This window comes from Mya arenaria, chromosome 14, assembly GCF_026914265.1.
Source record: "Mya arenaria isolate MELC-2E11 chromosome 14, ASM2691426v1".
Classification (NCBI taxonomy): Eukaryota; Metazoa; Mollusca; class Bivalvia; order Myida; family Myidae; genus Mya; species Mya arenaria.
The window spans coordinates 13,782,997-13,803,715 of record NC_069135.1 but is presented as its reverse complement, the minus strand read 5'-3'; the positions used below and the strand labels follow the sequence as shown (position 1 = coordinate 13,803,715).

The following is a 20,719-nucleotide window of genomic DNA, read 5'->3' as shown; positions in this document are numbered from 1 at the left end:
CACTGCCGAAGAAATCTGCTGCCAAGGTAAACAAAGATCAGGACAAATCGATACGCATGACTGCTGTGAAGATAAAGCGTATGAACTTGACTCCGAAGTGTGCTGTGATGGAACGATTAGAGAGAAAAGAGACAAGAATGATAATATATGTTGCGGAAACAGCACAATGAATGCCAATAATGAACTATGCTGTGATGGAATCCCACAACCAGCCAAGGATGAAATGTGGAAGTGCTGTGGAAGTGTAAGCTATGATGAAACTAAAGCGCTTTGTTGTGAGTTAAAAATAACACCGAAACGTAGCGGTAGTGACAACTGTTGTTGTGGAAGAACGACTTTCGACACAAGAAAAGAAGTATGTTGTATCGATTCTCCTCAGGATTTGTATGGAGACGACACACGTTGCTGCAAGAGAAAAAGTTACGACCCAGCAAAGAGTGTTTGTTGCAGCGATGAAGTATACAAAAAATCAGATAAAGATGATAATGCGTGCTGTGGTAACAAAACAATAAACATAAACACACAAATATGTTGCGACGGAAATAATGTTGAGCCAGCAAAGGGTGGAGACAATGCTAGATGTTGTGGGGAGGCAAGCTATGACTCAGAGAACGAAATGTGTTGCAGCGGGTCTATTATCAAGAAGAGAAGCAAAAAAGATAACGTGTGTTGCGGGAAAACAACGTTCAATAGTAAAGAAGAGGTTTGTTGTAATGGAAATATGCCACAGGAAAGTTTTGGTAAAAACACTAAATGCTGTGGTAGTCAAAGTTTCGATCCAGATGTACATCTGTGCTGTGACGGAAAAATGGTTACAAAAACAGACAATGATGACGATTGCTGTTGTGGTAAAACCACTATTAACTCTGCAAAACAGATTTGCTGTGACGAAACACCGCAACCTGGCACTATGGATACACATAGATGTTGTTTGAAAAAGAGCTATAACGTACAAAAAGAAGTTTGTTGCGATGGGTCTATAAGGGCAAAGGAGAAGGATGATGACGATTACTGTTGCGGAAAAACGACGATGGATTCCACATCTGAAATATGCTGTGACGGAGTCCCTCAGCCTGCTAAAGGCGGAAGGTATGCAAGGTGCTGTCTGCAAGTTAGTTATAACTCTAAAACAGAAATATGTTTCGATGGAAAACTTTACACTAAAGTCAATGAAGACGACAACTGGGTTTGCGGTGATACTACTTATAACACAAATACTATGGTTTGTTGTCATGGTGACACGCCTCAACCTTCGTTTGGTAAAAAGAGGACTCGGTGTTGTGGTCGTGTAAGCTACGATACAAGAGACCATCGATGCTGCAATGGAACAGATGTAACTGAGAAAAGGTCTCCAAAGGACGACTTGTGCTGCGGAAAAACAACCATGAATTCTGATGACGAATTGTGCTGTGAGGGAAATCCGAAAAACAAAACTGCTGGTGACAGAACGCGTTGTTGTCACGAGGAGTCCTATGACCCTAAAGTTTTCTTATGCGATTTTAAAAACCTTATGCTGAAGAAAGACAAGGATGATAACTGTGTATGCGGCGATACGACGTTCAATACAAATGACGAAATATGTTGCGCTGGCGTTCCACAACCCCTTGTTGGTGGAGCTATGACCGACTGCTGTGGTTCAGTGAGTTATTCCATCATGGATCAGATATGCTACAATGGCGAAATTAGGAAAAAAAACAATGCTGGGGACGATGCGTTCTGTGGAGAAACAACAATGAACGCTCAAACACAAGTATGTTGTGACGGAAAACCAAGAGATGCTGTAAGCGGACAAAAAACAAGATGCTGTGAAGATCGCAGTTTTGACCCTAAAAAAGAAATATGTTGTAATGGAGAGATAAGAGAGCTTGCAAGTGAAGATGATAATTGTTGTTGCGGAAACACAACGTTCAATACAAATAAGGAAATATGTTGTGACGGAATAATGCCTCAGCCAGCTAAAGGGGGTGAACGCGCAAGATGTTGTGGGCGCGAAAGCTATGATTCTTTAAATTTCTTGTGTTGTGATCTAGAGATTATTGAGAAAACAGATGATTCAGACAACCTTTGCTGTGGTAAGACTACCCTTAATTCAAAGAAACAAATTTGTTGTCAAGGTCAATTTCCCAGAGATCGTGTTGGAGGCAATAGAACGCTATGTTGTGGTGATATCAGTTACGACCCAAAATCTCATCTTTGCTGCGACGAAAAACTAATGAAAAAGAATAATCCAGATGATGATTGCTGCTGTGGAGAGCATTCTATGAATTCAAAGAAAGAAATATGCTGTAGGGGCGAGGTGCAGCCACTCGTTGGAGGCGATTTTACATCATGCTGTGGTCCAAGAAGTTTTGACATTAGAAACGAAATTTGCTGCAACGAGGAAATAAGGAAAAAGAGAAAGGAAGAGGATGATTGTTGTTGTGGAAAAACAACAGTCGACGCTAAGACAGAACTTTGTTGTGAAGGAAAGCCACAGCCATTAGTAGGTGATAAATTTACAGATTGTTGTGGAGAGATGAGCTATGACACTAGAACACACATCTGCTGTGATGGAATGGTACGTGAAAAGGGCGATGAAGAGGATAACTGTTGTTGTGGTAATACTACAATTAACACACAGGACGAAATATGTTGTAATGGCGAACCAGCGGATGCTGTTGCAGGTAAAGAAACGCAGTGTTGTGGAAAAATAAGTTTTGACCCATCGAAAAAGATCTGCTGTGATGGCGATGATTTAAGAAATAAAGCAGATGCCAACGATAATTGCTGTTGTGGAAAGACTACATTTAATACTGCTTCTGAGATCTGCTGCGATGGAAAACCACAGGAACGTAAAGGAGGTAAGGATACACGATGCTGCGCCTCAGTCAGCTATGATCCAAAATCTGAGTTCTGTGATGACGACGTCATAATCGTGAAGAGAAACAAGAACGACGACTGTCCATGCGGTAATACAACAATGAATACGGCCACCGAAATCTGCTGCTTAGGTAAACCCCAACCGAAACTGAGTGATTCCACAACGTGTTGTGAAGACAAAAGTTATGACACTGCCACTCAGATTTGCTGTGAAATGAAAGTGGTAGATAAGCGTGATAATAAGGACGATTCATGCTGTGGTAAGACAACATTTGATGCTAAGAGTGAAGTGTGTTGTGATGGTATGCCACAGGATCTGAAAGGACCATTTACTCGTTGCTGCGGTAAAATCAGCTACGATCCCAGAAAGGAAATGTGCTGTGATGGTAAGCTAAGACCCAAACGAGATGCGGATGACGATTGCTGCTGTGGCAAGACAACATTCGACACTAGAAAAGAGGTATGTTGCAATGGTTTGCCACAAGAATCATTTGGTTCGTCGACGAGATGTTGTGGAGAGGCAAGTTATGATTCTAACAGAGAAATCTGTTGCCACATGGATGTAAAAAAGAAGGTTAACAAAGACGATAATTGCTGTTGTGGTGGTAACATGACGTTTAACACAAACAAGCAGGTGTGTTGCCAAGGTCTATATCCACAAACAGCCGTGGCAGGTGATAAGACACAGTGTTGTGGAAAGGTCAGCTTCGATCCAGCTAAGCAACTGTGTAATAACGGCAAACTGATGGACAAGAGAAACCCAAGTGATGACGGTGTGTGTGGGAAAACGACGTTCAATCTTGCTAAAGAGGTTTGCTGTGATGGGAAACCAAATGATTCGTTCGGACAATCAACATCTTGTTGTGGAGCGGACAGCTTCAATTCAGAAACGCAAGTTTGTTGCGATGAGAAGGTGAGAGATAAGAAGAATAAGAAAGATGATTGTTGCTGTGGTAAGACGACAATCGACAGTCGTACTGAGATATGTTGTAATGAAATTCCATTGCCTCTTGTCGGTGACAAGTACACAGACTGTTGCGGTAATGAAAGTTATGACACTAGAAAGTTCGTGTGCTGCGATGATGCTTTAGTGAAAAAGAATGGCGATTCTGACAATAAATGTTGTGGAAAGACAACAATGGATTCCCGAACCATGATATGCTGTGATGGTGAACCACAGCCGTTGTTAGCTGGCGATGAAACTATGTGTTGTGAAAAGCAGAGTTATGATCCTAAGGAATATTACTGCTTGGAAAACGGAAAGCTGCGACAGAAGAGAAAGCCTGATGACAATTATATATGTGGAGATACAACAATGAACACTAACACAGATCTTTGTTGTGAAGATCAACCACAGGAAAAGAAAGGAGGAGATAATGCTAAATGCTGTGGCAAGGAAAGTTACAACTCTAAAACACAAGTGTGTTGTGATGGTTTAATTAGAGATAAGAATAATCCCAACGACGATAGTTGCTGTGGAAAGTCAACTATAGACTCTACGGCAGAAATATGTTGCATGCAAAACACACAACCTGGTGGTAAATTTATTACATGTTGTGAGGACAAGAGCTTTAATACACAAACACAACTTTGTTGTGATGGTAAGGTCAGAGAAAAGAACAACAAGGCTGATGACTGTTGCTGTGGAAACACCACATTCGACGCAAAGAATGAAGTGTGTTGCCTTGGCACACCACAACCAAAGAGAGGAAAGAGTATTGACACAACGAAATGTTGCTTATCAGAAAGCTATGATTCAGAAAATGAAATTTGTTGTGGTGGGAAGATCATCAAGAAGAAAAAGAATAGCGACAACTGGTGCTGTAATGACAAACCGTACGGCACTAATTCAGAAGTTTGCTGTCAAGGGCTTTCCGTCCAGACGTCTTTCGGTAAAAACACTCAATGTTGTGGAATGCTGTCATTTGACACCTCGACCCATATTTGCTGTGATGGCAAAATAAGGGAAAAGGCAGGTAAAGACGACGACTGGTGTTGTGGTGATACGACATACGCTTCTTCCAGTGAGGTTTGCTGTGATGGAATGAAACCACAACCCTCTTATGGCAAAGATACCCAGTGTTGCAATGGAAAAAGTTTCGATGCGTCTACGCAGGTCTGCTGTGATGAAAAGATAGTCAACAAAACGAACCCGAAAGATGACTGTTGTTGCGGAAAGGAAACAATCGACTCAAAAACTGAGATATGCTGTGATAACAAACCACAACCCATTATTGGGTCCTTCGAATTCACATCCTGTTGCTTTGATGTTAGTTTTGATACAAGCAAGTCTTTATGCTGTGATGGTAAAATACGTGACAAGGGCAACAAAAACGACGATTGCTGCTGCGGAAATACTACGTTCAATGCGAGAGCTCAAATTTGTTGCGACGATGTTCCTCAGAACCTCGTTGGTGATGAATTTACTAAGTGTTGCGGAAAAGTTAGTTACGACTCAAGGAATTACGTGTGTTGCGATGGCAAAATAAGAAAAAAGGCCGACAAAGATGACAACATGTGCTGCGGGGCGACAACATTTAACACAAAGAAACAGGTGTGCTGTAACGGAAAGCCATCAGATATGTTCGATACAACTCTGTGTTGCGGACAGAAAAGCTACAATCCAAATAAGATGGTATGCTGCAACGACATGAGTCTCCTTGACAAGACAGGTAATGACGACGACTGGTGTTGTGGCGGGAAGACATACAGCAGAGCCAATGAGATTTGCTGTAATGGAGAACCACAGCCTGCCGTAGGTGGAGAATTTACCGACTGTTGTGACAAGAAGAGTTACGACACCAGAAAACAACTGTGTTTTGATGGCCGTCTTTATGACAAGCGAAACAAAAATGATGATTGCCGCTGTGGAGAAACAACGTTCAACACAGCAACGGAAATGTGTTGTGATGGAGTGCCTAGCACACCCAAGGGTGATGTAAAGGACGCTTCTTGCTGTGGTAATAAGAGCTACAACACTATGATGGAAGTGTGCTGCGAAGATGGCGATATAATGAAACAAGACGATGAGGGGGATGATAGCTGCTGCGGAAAGAAGACTTTCAATGCTAAAAACGAAATTTGCTGTAACGAGACACCACAACCAAGAACTGCTGGCGATATGACCATGTGTTGTCTTGACAAGAGCTTTGATCCTGAGAAGGAAATGTGCTGTAAGAATGAAGTACGCATGAAGGAGAGTGGAGACGACAACTGCTGCTGCGGAGACTCTACATTCAATACCCAAAAAGAAATTTGCTGTGAGAACACTCCGCAGCCATTGAAGGGCTCAAATACTAAGTGTTGCGGTAAGATCAGCTACGATGCAGATAAGTTCATATGCAATGAAGATAACAAACTATACGAGAAGGTGGACAAGGACGATGATTGGGTGTGTGGTAAGACTACATACAATACACAGAAACAGATTTGCTGCATGGGTGTACCGCAAGAATTGTTTAAGGTAGGCAACACAAAATGCTGTGGACAGGTCAGCTACCAAAGCGACGATAATGTTTGCTGCGATGGAAATGTCGTTAAGAAAACAAAGAAGAGTGATAACGTATGTTGTGGCAATCTAACGTTTAATCCAGAACTTCAGATATGTTGCCAGGGCAAAATAGAGGACAGAAAAGGTGGCTCTGACACAATGTGTTGTGACAAGAATGCATTCGATCCCAAAAGCGAAGTTTGTTGCGATGACCTCCGCATTTTTGTCAAAGCAAATAAGGATGACAACTGTTGCTGTGGAAACACAACATTCAATACCGAAAAACAAGTTTGCTGTGATGGGAAACCGAGCAACGCAAAGACAAAGGACATAGAAGACACCAAGTGTTGTGTCAAGGAAAGTTACAACCCAGAATCCCACATTTGTTGTGAAGGCACTATACGTGAAGCAGTCGGAGGACAGAAGAATACGAGATGTTGCAGAGACGAATCTTATGATATCACCAAAATGGTGTGCTGTGACGGAAAACTTCGTGATGTTGACAAACCTGGTGACTTGTGGTGCTGCGGTAAAGGAACATACAATCCTTCCACCGAGATCTGCTGTCCTGGGAACCCGATGGACGTCTCTCAACCTATCAAGGGCTCGAACACCCGGTGCTGCGCTGGTGTCAGTTACGACGCCGACATGGACATCTGTTGTGACGGCGTCATCCAGCATGCGTGGGTGGGCCCGAAGACACGCTGCTGTGGACAGAGGAGTTACAATCCGGAGAGAGGACTGTGCTGTAACGGAACTGTGGTCGAGAAAACACTGCCGTGGGATGACTGTTGCTGCTGTGATAAGACAATCTACAGCGCAAAGCAGATTTGCTGTAATTGCAATGTGCAAGGTAATCCATCTCCTGACATTTCGGTAGTTTGGGTATATGACCTGTTTGACTTCAATATCAACGCAGAATAATGTAAAACTACAATAACAAAGCAACAACAACAACAACAACAACAATAATAATGATGATAATAATAATAATAATAATAATAATAATGATAATAATAATAATAATAATAATAATAATAATAATAATAATAATAATAATGATAACAACGATAATGATAACAATGATATTGATAATAATAGTTATATTATTATTAGTATGTCTCACCTTGATACAGACTTTATTCGTTGATAAAATGCACCTTCCTGCAGGTCGTTGTGGTGGCCAAGGCACCAAGTGTTGCGGCGAGATGAGCTATGACCCATTCTTGAGCATTTGCTGTGACGGAGTGCTCCTTTCCAGGACGTACGGTGATGAGTCCTATTGTTGCGGAGAGTATGTATACACGCCCAAGCTTGCCATATGCTGCGGAGACTACGTCAAGTGGAAGATGGGCAAAATGACGTGGTAAAACACATGGTAAGAGCTGGGTTGTTGTGCACAAAGGTTCTACCTACACATACTATGACTTGCTTAAGATTAAAGTCACAATTTTATAATATTTTTACATTTTAATTTCGAAAGATTAGCAATAAATGCATGGGTAATAACGCAGCTTCTTATGAGCTTACTACTTTGATACCATTTACAATATTAGGCAAAACACATATATGCTAAAAGAATACTTTCAAACAAAAACTTGTACCACAATTCAAAACTAAACTTTTTTTCAGATGTTAGTGTATCGGTGCAGTCGTTTGCGTCCGTCATGCTGTGTCCACTCGCTGTTCCTTGCAACGTGAACATCGTGACATCCTAGCTCTATTTATTTTTTTCGCTGCATTCACACATATAATCACACTTTATTCAACATGTTATATAAATGTTTATGTCTCCAACATATGATTTTTGTATTTTGGGTGTTTTGTTGTTAACTGCATATTCAACGCATGTGTAAATGTTTCAAAAACTTGGATACGAGGTCGTATTAGTTTGTACAGTTAGAGGACACTTGATGATATATATATAGAATTTGATTTGATGATATTAGTTTTGTTTTAATCGTGTCTCGTACTTGCTATACGATTGTTTAAACAGGTCACGTCCATATGTTTGGTAAAAAGCCAATTGATATTTTGAGAGTATAGTTTACGTTGTTTACGTTGTCCTGTTGAAACAAGACAATTTCGGGGTTTTCCACGGGCGATAATATACTGCTTATTGTTATTATTTTAGCCTTTTTCAATGTGCTTCAAATACTTTATTTGCATAAAACAAGAGTTCAAGCTCTTTGATTTTTGGTATTGCGTTAGTTCATTTTTGTGATAAAGGATCAGATTTGACCTTTTATGACTATTCATATTATCTGCATTTAGCATATGTATATTTTTAAGTGGAAATTGTTGTCATGGCAACATACACATTATAAAGATCGGTTCAATTTCATCCTAAACTGTTATTAAATCTAGCCTAAGACAATCATTATAAATAAATACTTGTTTCAATATCTGTTTGCTCTGACAACATTTTTCTAACCTGCTCTCATCAAAATTAGTTATGTATAATCGTGTAATTGTCTAGCGACTAAATATTGAGGGTTGTTCGGTCATCACTGGTTCGAATTTTCATTTATTATTTTATCACTGTCAAGGAAAGCATTGGACATTGTGCTGTACCGGTTTTGGAAAGAATAAAAACGATGTTGAGGTTACCTTTGTGTTTATCTTTTTTGTGACCCAAATCATTATTGTTGATTTTGGTGTGTCGTCTTATGACGCACCCATTTATTGTGAAAAGGAAATGAGTCCCTGTTCATCATCCATTGTGCCAAATAAATGCGAATTTCTTCGGAGCAAACACTTTACATTCAATGTCAAACAATTTACCAAGACATATACAAACCATGCATTGCTATGGTTAATACCTTATTTTATTTCAAAATACATGCATTTGTTGCCATTTCAATAAAATTTAAGGACATTATGCAAGTCTACATTTTCCCGAAATATTTGTTCTTATGTAGCGAAAAATTCATAGTGCTTCGACTCAATGTTTATAGTAAATGTTGTAAACTGCACAAGCCTAGATTCGTCTTTAAAATGAAAATAAATTGCCAAGCTGCATTTAATCAGATAAAATATATTCTATTAACAATTCAAGAGTCTTGGTTTTGAGAAAATGTGCAACAAGGAATTAAAATTGTGTCTCACACAAAGTGCCTGTCTTAAAATAAGTGGGAGCGAATGGCATGTTATTTGCCGGACACGAACATTATCTGCGAATGAACGGACATAAGAGGCCTCACACGTTTGCCATCCAGACAACATTATAAATCCAATGATACACTCGTTATCGTTAAAGTTCCACAAAAGAATGTCTTACAAAATTGCTAAGGAGCTAAATGATGAAATTTCATTAAATTATATACGTCCTTCCAAGTTTTCTTCAAATAGGACAATCATTTTTTACGGGATATCATTATGGCCTGTAAAACGAAACTACTGGGTACTTCGCCATCGCAGAAACCCCTCGCAATTGATTGCCCGTGTCAAAACAAGAAATAAACAACAACAACAACAACAACTCTTCGGAGAAACAAGAGGTACCTTTTCATTCACCGATTGGGCAGAGAGAGCTTTCTATAAATACCTTAAATTTATTGAAACAAATAAATGTACCTGTAAAATAACTAAATTATAACAAATTACGAACCAGCTTAAAAAACGTAATTACCAGGTACGCATTTTTCACATTTATTGTGATACCACTTTTTGCATTTTTCATTGGAAAAATTACACATATTAGTTCAATTTCCGGTTGATTTTTAATTTTAACATGAAAATTTGTTGATCTTTTTTCTTGACATTGTTCATGATTTCACATGATACACTAAGGTAAAAGACATGTAACTGTTAATGACAAAAATAACTTCATTTAAGATAATTTGGTAACCACATTTCTTAGCATTCATTGTGTTTTAGACGGTATAAAGTGTTTTAAATGGTAAATTCTTTAAATCAAACATATAACAGAACAATCCGCTGCATTATTATGTGGTATTTATGAGATATATATTTCTAAGTGTTTAGGAATGTATTTGTTATGAATCTGATCGAATTTAATTGAAATTGCATTTAAAGTGACTTGCTCATGTTTTAGGACCAAAAAAATAGTTTTCCCGGTAATGCAACTGAAAACACTTATTTTATCATGACTTTTAACAAAAATGGTGGATATGTTGACCTGTTAAGGATACATTGATAACATCAACCAATGAGCCTAGACCTCATATATCTGAGCGTGACCCGTGAATTGAATTTAGTTTTTAAATATCCCTGGATATGAATAAGCCGAGACTTTTTAAATGCTCGCTTGGACCTTATCTTTAAACTGCCGGGATCGCTTTTTGAGAAAGCCGGGACTGCTGGGGCCGGGATATTAGCTGATAATGTCGGGATCGCTTATTGAGAAAAACTGGGACCGCTTGTGGTTTCTATATATTTAATACATGATTTTCCGCAATAAACTGTCTAAACAAAGTACCAAAGTAACTTTGTATCATTCTATATCCCAGTTTATCGATCATGGTATATGGTTCTATAAACGGTAAGTTAAAATAAGTAACGATACACAGTTTATATTAAAAAAATCTACATAAACTGCAAAATTATGATAATTATAAGGGCAATTGAACAACAGTTTCTATTTTTGTGACACCTAAATGGTCAACAAACTATGCAGTTATTTGCATCCTGTTGAGTAAGAAATGTCATGAAATCGACATCTACGTAATAATATCACGAAGGTATAAACAGACCACGCAGAACATTAAATGGGAAATAAAGCGGGGCATGTAGTCATAAAGCAATAAATCAATCACTATCCCAATTTTAGTATCTCATTGGTCATATATATATTGTTTGTTTTGTTTTCTGTTGTTGTTGTTGTTGTTGTTGAGTTTATAAAGGTCTGCCCGCGCCCTTTAATGGCTGCAATATGGCTTGACCCCGTCTTATCCCAAGTACGAACTGAAACCAAAGGGAGATTTTTAGCCTCATAGGTTGATCGGATATTCGAGACATGCGATGAATACATATACAGTAGTCCAACAGCTCTGGCTATTGGATATGGTTTCACTTTACTAGTCTAATCTAATGTAATTTAGAAATATTTTAATAATTAGAAAGGACTCGTTCACTATACTCACTCCGCCCATTCTTCATCTATAAAATGTTAATTCATGTCATCTAACTATAACGTAATATCATGTAAATAAGATGATTTCAAACACTTCACTTGCATTTAAAAAGTTCGGCACAGTAAATCCGGGGAAAGAGTACAAATCCTATCCATGTTAACATAACCATTAAAAAACTTCAGTTGATTATGCCCTAACACTTGTGGCATTGCTAGTTATAAAAAAAAACACACGCACGCACGCACGTACGCACACATATAGGCAATTAAAATATATTGGCAGAAATCGGCATGCAAATGCCTCTGGTCAATACGTGGGCATGGTGATAATACAACACATATACAAACACACAAAGTTTAAGTAGTACAGTAAAGAGAAATATACAACAACAACAACATACTAATAATACAGTCAAATTATAAAGCATTTATACTTAATAAACAGTAAACTTAAGAAACAGTTCAAGTTCCAGGATATGTTTTCTTAGTTCCATTGCAAATTTGATAATTTTTTCAGTGATTTAAGTTTACTTGTTAAATTGCTTAATAGTTATTGAGATTTTTAACATATTCATAGAAGGCCAGGAGCTGATGCCTAAGTATACTGTGTATGTATGTCCTAATCTGTTTTAGAGTGTACAACATAGCATATATATATATACATATAATGATACTCGTCTTTTTTCATATTTGGAGAACAAATATTACATTTTCTATCAGCTCTGGAAGTACCAAAATATGTACCAGTGTAACGTACCGGCTGTATGTTCAATCGGTGTCGTAGAGCCTATATGGATCGCTCTTATATCAATTTTCCTCACGCTACCTTGCCTTATAATTAAAACAAATGATTCGAAAAATGATTGGTGAGTTAAAACATAATCAACCAAATAATCAGGGTTCAAAGATTATGCATCGGTTTATATAAGTTCAGTCACTTGATGAATGGCTTTCTCTTACGGGAGCTTGTTTATTGGCGATGCAAAATACCTTAACCTTTGTCAGCGCGCAGATCGCAATGCTCTGTGGCCAACGCAGATGTCAGGTATGAGGCTTACTAGAGTTTCTAGCCACCAGCTCCGTTCACCAGACTAGATCGCAATGCTCTATGTATCTGGCTATTTGAACTGGAACGCTAGATAACCCTGGTGCCTTTTTATCCCACAGATCGCAATGCGCTGTGTTCAATAATAAACAGCCAGAAGGTGAAGACTCTAATTATTTGCCCTCAGAAGACTATTTCCGGTTACTGTTTGATGTTACCTCGACGGCGGTCAAACACAGAATGAATCTTTCGTTTGTTTATTTGAGTTTATCAAGGTCTGCCCGCGCCCATTGGCTGCATTATGGCTTGACCCCGCCGTGACGCCATCACGACTTAAATTGTGTTTAAATGCCATAAGTGACATGAGATAGAAGTGACAGCAATTCGCAGTCAAATCCAGACATTGGAAGACTTGAAGAAACAGAGTGAGATACAAGAAATCCGGGTGCGATACCCTAGCTCTTTGCGAAGTCTTTATGAAAACAACTCCCGGTTAATAAATAATGTTTAACATGATTTCTTTAATTATTATTGTCGTTAATAGAATATTTATTTGGAATAAATAAGTCTAAAATATGAAACTAACCTTTGAAAAACACCGCGAGACATTTAACTTCGTTAACGTAAATGGCCAATTTATAACAAAGGGCGGTAATCGTGTTATATGCGGTTACGCTACACCAGTTTGAATTTCAAGGTTATGTGTTGACAATCTACAACAGATCATACATCTTCTTAATCTATCTTTTTTTTTTAATTTGTACAAGATATAATCTTCAGTTTTCTTTAAGTGAACAATACAATGAAAGTGTCGGCATATCATTTATAGAAGCAAAACCTCAATGGAGATCAATGAAAAGTGTCACGTATTCCATATTTTATTAAAAAATAATTTATATTATAACATCAAAGTTTTGTTTTACATCCATAAAACCTTGATGTTCAATAATATAATTTATTCTCTTTGCCAAAGAAGAATTATTTTCATTAACATTCAAATCATTAAATACCATATTAATTGGTGAATATACATTATATATATTTTTTACCAAAAGTTAACCAAACGTTCCTTGCATATTTGGATAAAGGAAATCTGCTATGCTCACCATAGCAAAGTTAGTTTGTCGCTTTACACCTAAAACATATTTCAGAAATTTAATGTGAAGCTTGTCAACTTCCTTAAAGTTATATACCCCAATACTTCTGAACCATATAATAAGATTGGAACAACCATAGCGTCAAACAAAGACAAGTTAGTTTTAACATCGAGATGAACTTTGTCGTTAGATACTATGTCAAGCCTTTAGAGCTTGATCATTTAGCATTTTTACTGCATGTAACATATTGCCTGTACAATGATATATGAAGTTAATATCAAGATAATTAAAGCTATCTATTATATTCACCAAATCATTGATATTATAGAATTGTACATTTCTAGCTTGCTTCTATTTAAAAAACAACAACATTTTGTTTCGTTTACATTGATTTTTAATCCCCATCGAACAGAATAATGGTGTAACATGCGACGACAAACAAACACCAGCAGATCCATTCAAAGAAAAAAATGCTCGACCCTGAAGGGGTCCGCTGGTCTTTTTATACAGTAAATTCTCAATCCACACAGAGCCCAGGCATTTCTAATATGCATATTACCAACATACGTACTATGAACGTACTTCCGTCTATAACGGAATGTTATACTATGAACGCACATCCGCCGCCTACAGCGGACCCTTACACTAATCCGCCGCCTACAGCGGACCGCTACAAAGGTAAATAGCATTCCCCTGGGCTTAGAAACTCACTAGTGGATCTGTGGTAAATAATACAAAATCATCAAACCAATAAACGCAACCGTTTTATTTATAAATAGGTTGAAATATCCTAAATTCTTTATCACACAAAAATTAACTTCAACTTTCCCCCTTCTACTCCTATATTGAGGCCCCGGCTTTGATGGTGCGAGCATAAAGTGCTTTCTCGGTACGGACCCGGGATCGATATAAACAGTCACTGGTACTGAGGCTGTAATGGATATAGCACTTTAATGGTCCCGTCCTGGGATCGATATAAATAGTCCCGGGGTTTCCGATTCTAGATCCCGGATCCCGGCATATATAAAAAATCCATCTGAAAGTGTTGAGTGCTTCAAGAATCCAACATGGCGGAGTAAGTTTATTTATTTTATTTTTGTTTACTTTCTTTCTTTTCTCCCCCGAAATATATTGAACAGACACTATTCTTTGTGAATATAACTTTTAAAATTACACCAGACCGGAAAATTTCCTCAAAATCCATATACTGTAAACTTGTTCACAGAATGTCAGTAAATTTCGTTAAATCACAATCCTTGAAATTATCGTCACCTTATTAATTAGTGTACCTTGCAAGCTAATGAAGTGGGCTGTTGGTGATAGGGTAGTTCAAAATATGAATGACAACAATCTATTTTCTTATTCTCAATATGAATTCAAATCATTACACACAATGTGCACTGCAGCAAGATACAAGAACCTTTATTTAAAGTCAGTATACAGTACACTCTTGCAAAACTACCACTTTCCTCGGTCACTCTAAGGGTTTTGAAATTTATCGCGGACATCCGCTGAGTACATAACTGATTTTCTTGCTTAAATCCGCCGAGTTTTGCCAAGTTGCTCGTTTTCCGCCGAGGGTTTTATTGCTGGTATCGCTGGTGATGGTGTTGTTTTTTTGGCCTCAAAGCAGAACTCTAAGTTGTATGCTTTGCTACTACCTTGCTACTATTGAAAATAAATAATATATTACATTTGCAGTTATTTCATTTATAAAAATCAATCATTGCCACATTCGTTAGCTATTCCTCGTAAAGAACGAAAGGAAGATAACATATTCAATGAAACAATACATCTATATCTCGGTTGGTTATAAATTAACCTTTCAACGAATATTTGTTAATTGCCTGTCGATATCCACACATTTAAGATATATATAACACCACGTGTTTTTCTGTTTACCATTGTTACATCATGCTCTTTCTGTGTTAAATTGTTGAGAACCATTTCTTCTTAGTTAATAATTTGAGTTTATTTATATGAAATGCAATCTAGTATTTTTGGCAATGTGGAAGTCATGTGATACGTAAATTTCGTAGTGATGTATTGTGCGCTAAATTTAGACTACTTTCGGTTATCTGGCATGTTTGTTATTGCGAAAAAATGCATTTTTGTTTATCAAACTGGAAGTTTAAAATGCCAAAAATCAATTAATAGAAATTGATTGAATCAACATAGCAAACAGAATGTTTACATTACTTTAAGATACTGCGACTAAAGTCAAATGAGTAAGATATTATTAGAACTGGATCAAAAATAAACCGATATATACATGTATATTGAATTTTTCGCGCCATTTAAGGATTACCAGTCGTATTATGTGCACGTGAGTCTGAAAAATATTGAAACAACACAGTAAAAGAAAAGTATTCAAATAAATTAAACAAATTAGATATATGTATAGGCGAAGTAGGAGATTCTTATCAATTTCCTCAGAGTTTCGCTGTGTTTTCACTCCGAGAAATGCGGCGATTGTAATTATACGTTACTCTTCGCTTCGCTAAATTGGATTTTGTGTCCGCGATGAAGAAAATCCGCTGAGGAAAACAGAAGTGGTAGTTCCACGAGTAGTGTACTACACATGTTCAAAATTCACATATATATACTGAACATTCAAGTGACACTACAGTTTTCTATGAGTGACCTCTGATTGGAACATATTCAAAGAAATTATGACAGTGAACTTCTTTCAACCTGCACATATTGTAAATATATGATCTACTGTGTGCACAGCTTTTGTAGAACTTGTTTGACTTTATGTTCCAGCCTGCATGATCGCAAAGTAAAGGATGCTCAGATGCGGGCAACCATCAACTCCAAGCTGGTAGAGACTGGAGAAAGGGAAAGGTAAACACCCATTAGAAAATGATCTGATTTTGAAGCTTTACAATCATTTACAAAATATCTTATTCTGGTTTATGATTAATTGTATATAATTTGTAAATCATTTAATGATTATTAGTTCCAATAAGCATAAGGAGGCTATAATACTCGTGTCTGTGCTTAAGTTTTAGTGCAAGTTGGCCTTTTCACTATAACTCTAATACCCTTCATCTTAATACTTCATACAGTTGTTCAAGACCATCACACAGTTGGTTACATAACTCCATATTATCCTAAATACAAATTATGGCCCTTGTTCAACTTGATATGTTAGGTTTAAGTGTTTGGGCAAATATTGGTTTTAACTCCGATCTCAAATACTGTTCATTCAGTCAGAACACATTTAGGTAACATAACTCCATTTTAACTATTAATACAAATTAGTGCCCTTGATTGACCTCTATATCCTATCTTTTGACAGGCACATTTTATATTCTCACAAAGTGAAACCTGTTAGGTCAATAAAAATTAAAAATTAATTGCTTGATTTTTAATTTGGGGGACGGGGGTAATCTTATTTTCTACGTTTCTTAGATGACTTTATCACCGTTGAATATGTGTTCATGCTCTTTCTTATTGCATAAGGGTCCATATACATGTGCTACGAACAGCATCGTAAGAAATTTCCTTTTTTACATGTGAATGTTGACATCGACACTGGATGGTATACGTCACTCCCTTACAGTACCAGACTGATACGAAAATACAGACCTCAGTTCAACATTTTTAATTGAGTCAATATAATTTAAGGGGTGGAGGAAAAGAAGGTGGTTGGGGATGAAAATCTACCAATTAATTTAAAGTACCATGTAGAATGAGAAGGCTTTACAACTGTCTTGGGCTAAACCTTTGCTATGTATTTTGTACCATTTTGTTTGAAGGAAAGTGTTGAATGAACCTATGTTAAGAAGTACTAATTAGATACCAGTACCCTTAGGGCATGTTTTTTTGTCTTCTCCAATAGCTTTATTTGTAGTATATACTTGTTAATTGCCTGAGCACAATGTGCTTAAGGGTAAGCTACAATGTATTGTGATAGCGGACTCAACTGTCTGTCATCAACATTTTCCTTCAAACAACTGCTTCTCCTAAACCATTTTTCCAACTGCAACCAAATTTCACAGGAATGTTTTTTTGATGGTCCTCTTCCAGAGACCTTAAAATAAAATGGTTCCATGCAGAGCTCTGGTTGCCATGGAAATCAAAAAAGAAACACCTCCAACTTTTATCCATAGCGAACAATAACATCCTTTGCAAACAATGTTTTCTTACGCAACCAATGACAATCTTATCAACCAATTACTTACTAAGCAACCAATTACTTCCTCAGCAACCAATGACTTCCTCAACTTTTTCTAAGCAACCAGTGACCAAATTTGCAATCAATAATTTGATAAGCAATCACTTACTTCCTTAACAACCAATGTCCTGCTTGGCAACCATTGACTTACTATGCGACCACAGACTTCTTTAATGTTCATTGATTTATGGGCATGATTTTGTGTTCATGTATTATTATATTTTACTGAAATAAATCTATCCTCCATGTGTGTCAGGTTGAAGGAGCTGTTGAGGACTAGGCTGGTGGAGTGTGGCTGGAGGGACCAACTCAAACAGCATTGCAAAGGTTGGTTATCATCTGAAACAGCCTTAGATTACATTTTAGATTAATCCTTCAAGACAGTTGTTTTATTTGTAATCAAAGGCAACTGGCCCAAAAAACAATATCTACAATCAATAAAACAACACATAATTTGATAAGCTCACCCAACATGAATAGCACAGTTTAAAGGGTTGACTTTAAAGACTTGGATTCAGGGCTTTCAGTACACTTATATAAATTATGTGAATTTTGGATGCCTGGTTACCACATATTATCATCAGGTCAAAGTTGGTGTGACCTTGAACACAAAAGGCTTGTCCAAATAGATAATGAGAGTATGCTTGGACCTAATGTCCTCAAGCGTAGTAGGGAGCTGGCCAGCAGATGACCTGGATTGATTTTGAGATCATTAGGTAAAGGTCACAGTGTAATTGAACACAAAATCTTTGTTCGTTTAATTTAAAGAGATCACATAGAGTCTATGTGTTTCTCTTTAAAACATTGAATTTTAATTTAAATGTTTAGCTTTAATAATGCAAGAAATTGCCGATTGCCATATTATGTTAAACATATTGGCTATGACTCTAGTTGACCTTTAAGAAGCTATCTTTATGTCTATTTAACTGGCATTGTCCATATGTTTTGCTTATTTTATTGATTTAACTAATTTACTGCTGTAAGTAGAACACATACATGTTTTCTGGAAACTATAAATCCTCTAATGACATTCAGAACTGGTCAGAACCATACCTTCTATCCCCAGGTTGAAGGGATATTGATCATAACCCCTAACTACCCCTCATACTACTTTGAATGCTAGATGACTTCTTGGCTGCCATTTCAACTGACAAGTGTATACATGTTTTACAAATACCTCTTGTTATTTTGTTTCTGCCTACTTCAGAGGTTGTACGACAAAAGGGGCTGGAGCACATCACAGTGGACGACCTGGTGGCTGAAATCACTCCGAAGGGCAGAGGTGGGTTGTTGATTCTGGCAATCGACTAATGTACTATTTTATTAGCTTCTTTGTTTTTTGGAATGTACATTGCATATTTTTCATCGTATTGAAGATGTCTGCATCATGCAAAAACCTAAATGTCGGCCATACCTTGAAAAGCATTTAAGATATAAACATTGTACACATGATAACTTTGACAATATGCACATCTCGTAGCAAAGCCATAATTCTCCTCAAAATATTTGATTGACTTAGTGATTTCACCTGCTTGCGGTGCAATTGTCATAATATATATTGGGCCAGTTGTTCAGAACATTGTTAATGTTAACAACGATTTTATGTCATCATTTTTAACTTTAAAATTATTGCTGCTCTGGTAGTTCACTGGAAAATCCTATGATCTGCAGTGTTTCTAACAAGATTTGAGGCAACTGTTTTGGTTGTACTTGTTTTAAACAAATATATTACCACATCATGAAATATTATACCTAAAGTTAACAACAACGCTGCTAACACTGTTGTAAACTTTGACAAAGTTCTGAGCAATCGCTCCATAGTCTTTTTTAGCCTTTGGCTCACCTGATAAATTCCTCCGCCTTGCCGGATAAACTTTCTCCATCCATGGCACTAACCTAGTATTCTCTATATCTTGTTAGTCTATTATGCTTATAGCAATGTGGTGAAATAGTCGTATTGCTGTCCTTGATTTATTTATTTGATTAAGTTATTAATAACTATTTTGAATAAGGCTGAAACTTCAAACTTGGTATGCACATTCAAAATTATCGGACACTATCATTTATGATTAATTTGTTTTGAACGACTTAGGGGTAGTTGTTTTGAACGATAGGGGTAGATTCTATGGGCAGTAGATGACCCCTTGTTTCCAGGGTCATTGGGTCATGGTGGTGGTGACCTATGCTTAAAATAATATGGCGCTCCCAACAGGCGACACATTGGATTAGTGGAATTCAAGTTCATTAAATAGTCATAACAATGCAACTTAGAATAAACCACAATAATCACAACTCTCCTGTTCATTAAATTTCAGCACTGGTCCCTGACACGGTTAAGAAGGAACTTCTACAGAGAATCAGAACATTCCTGGCCCAGCAGAGCTGAGTGTCCATCCGTCCATGTATCTCTTCATGTAGGAATGTGAACTGTCTGTAGTTTCATGCAATCAATTTTAAATGACATAAATTTATGAAACTCCTTCAATGAAATGTTGGCTTATTTGTGATGAAAAACTCTGTCACTCAAAATTTACAATATTCATTTTAATATTGTTAAAAATGCGTTTTTTTTCTCTGTCTTTTAAACCCTACGTTTTCTGCTAATAAGATGTATATATTTATTGTGAAAATGTAAATATTTGTAATAAAATATGTGTGCTTTAATGATTTCTTTACTTCACATACCTTGCAACGTTTAGTTCTTGTTTATTCTATTTTTAGCTCACCAGATCACGAAGTGCTTAAGGTGAGCTATTGTGATCAGTCTTTGTCCCTTGTCCGTCCGTCTGTCCGTCAACAATTGCTTAAAAAACATTTCATCTGAAACTTCTTGGCCAAATTTAATGAAACTTCACAGGAATCATCCTTGGGTGACCCTCTACCAAAATACGACAAGGGGTTACGATTGATGAACAATAACAAGAACAAAATGGCCGACTTCCTGTTTTTT

General features: G+C 37.2%; 2 protein-coding genes across 2 annotated transcripts; both read left to right on the top strand.

Annotated features, from left to right (window-relative positions):
* The first annotated feature begins 1,219 nt into the window (after positions 1 to 1,219).
* Positions 1,220 to 7,719, top strand: LOC128215859 (uncharacterized). Its single transcript, XM_052922469.1, has 2 exons — positions 1,220 to 7,202; positions 7,520 to 7,719. Exons 1-2 carry the CDS (start codon positions 1,220 to 1,222, stop codon positions 7,717 to 7,719), a joined length of 6,183 nt encoding a protein of 2,060 aa, XP_052778429.1.
* Positions 7,720 to 14,621: 6,902 nt separating this feature from the next.
* Positions 14,622 to 20,433, top strand: LOC128217944 (transcription and mRNA export factor ENY2). The gene is made up of 5 exons (XM_052925414.1): positions 14,622 to 14,661; positions 16,353 to 16,433; positions 18,026 to 18,096; positions 18,977 to 19,051; positions 20,085 to 20,433. The coding sequence occupies exons 1-5, from the start codon at positions 14,654 to 14,656 to the stop codon at positions 20,153 to 20,155; spliced, it is 306 nt and encodes a 101-aa protein (XP_052781374.1). The 5' UTR covers positions 14,622 to 14,653; the 3' UTR covers positions 20,156 to 20,433.
* Positions 20,434 to 20,719: the final 286 nt, after the last annotated feature.

Bases quoted from the DNA above. Each gene is read 5' to 3' on its own strand.
- LOC128215859 (XM_052922469.1), top strand. From the start codon at position 1,220: ATGGTTTGTTGTCATGGTGACACGCCTCAACCTTCGTTTGGTAAAAAG. The intron at 7,203-7,519 runs GTAATCCATCTC...ACCTTCCTGCAG, and splicing joins CTGTAATTGCAATGTGCAAG to GTCGTTGTGGTGGCCAAGGC.
- LOC128217944 (XM_052925414.1), top strand. The intron at 16,434-18,025 runs GTAAACACCCAT...CATGTGTGTCAG, and splicing joins GAGACTGGAGAAAGGGAAAG to GTTGAAGGAGCTGTTGAGGA. The intron at 19,052-20,084 runs GTGGGTTGTTGA...ATTAAATTTCAG, and splicing joins AATCACTCCGAAGGGCAGAG to CACTGGTCCCTGACACGGTT.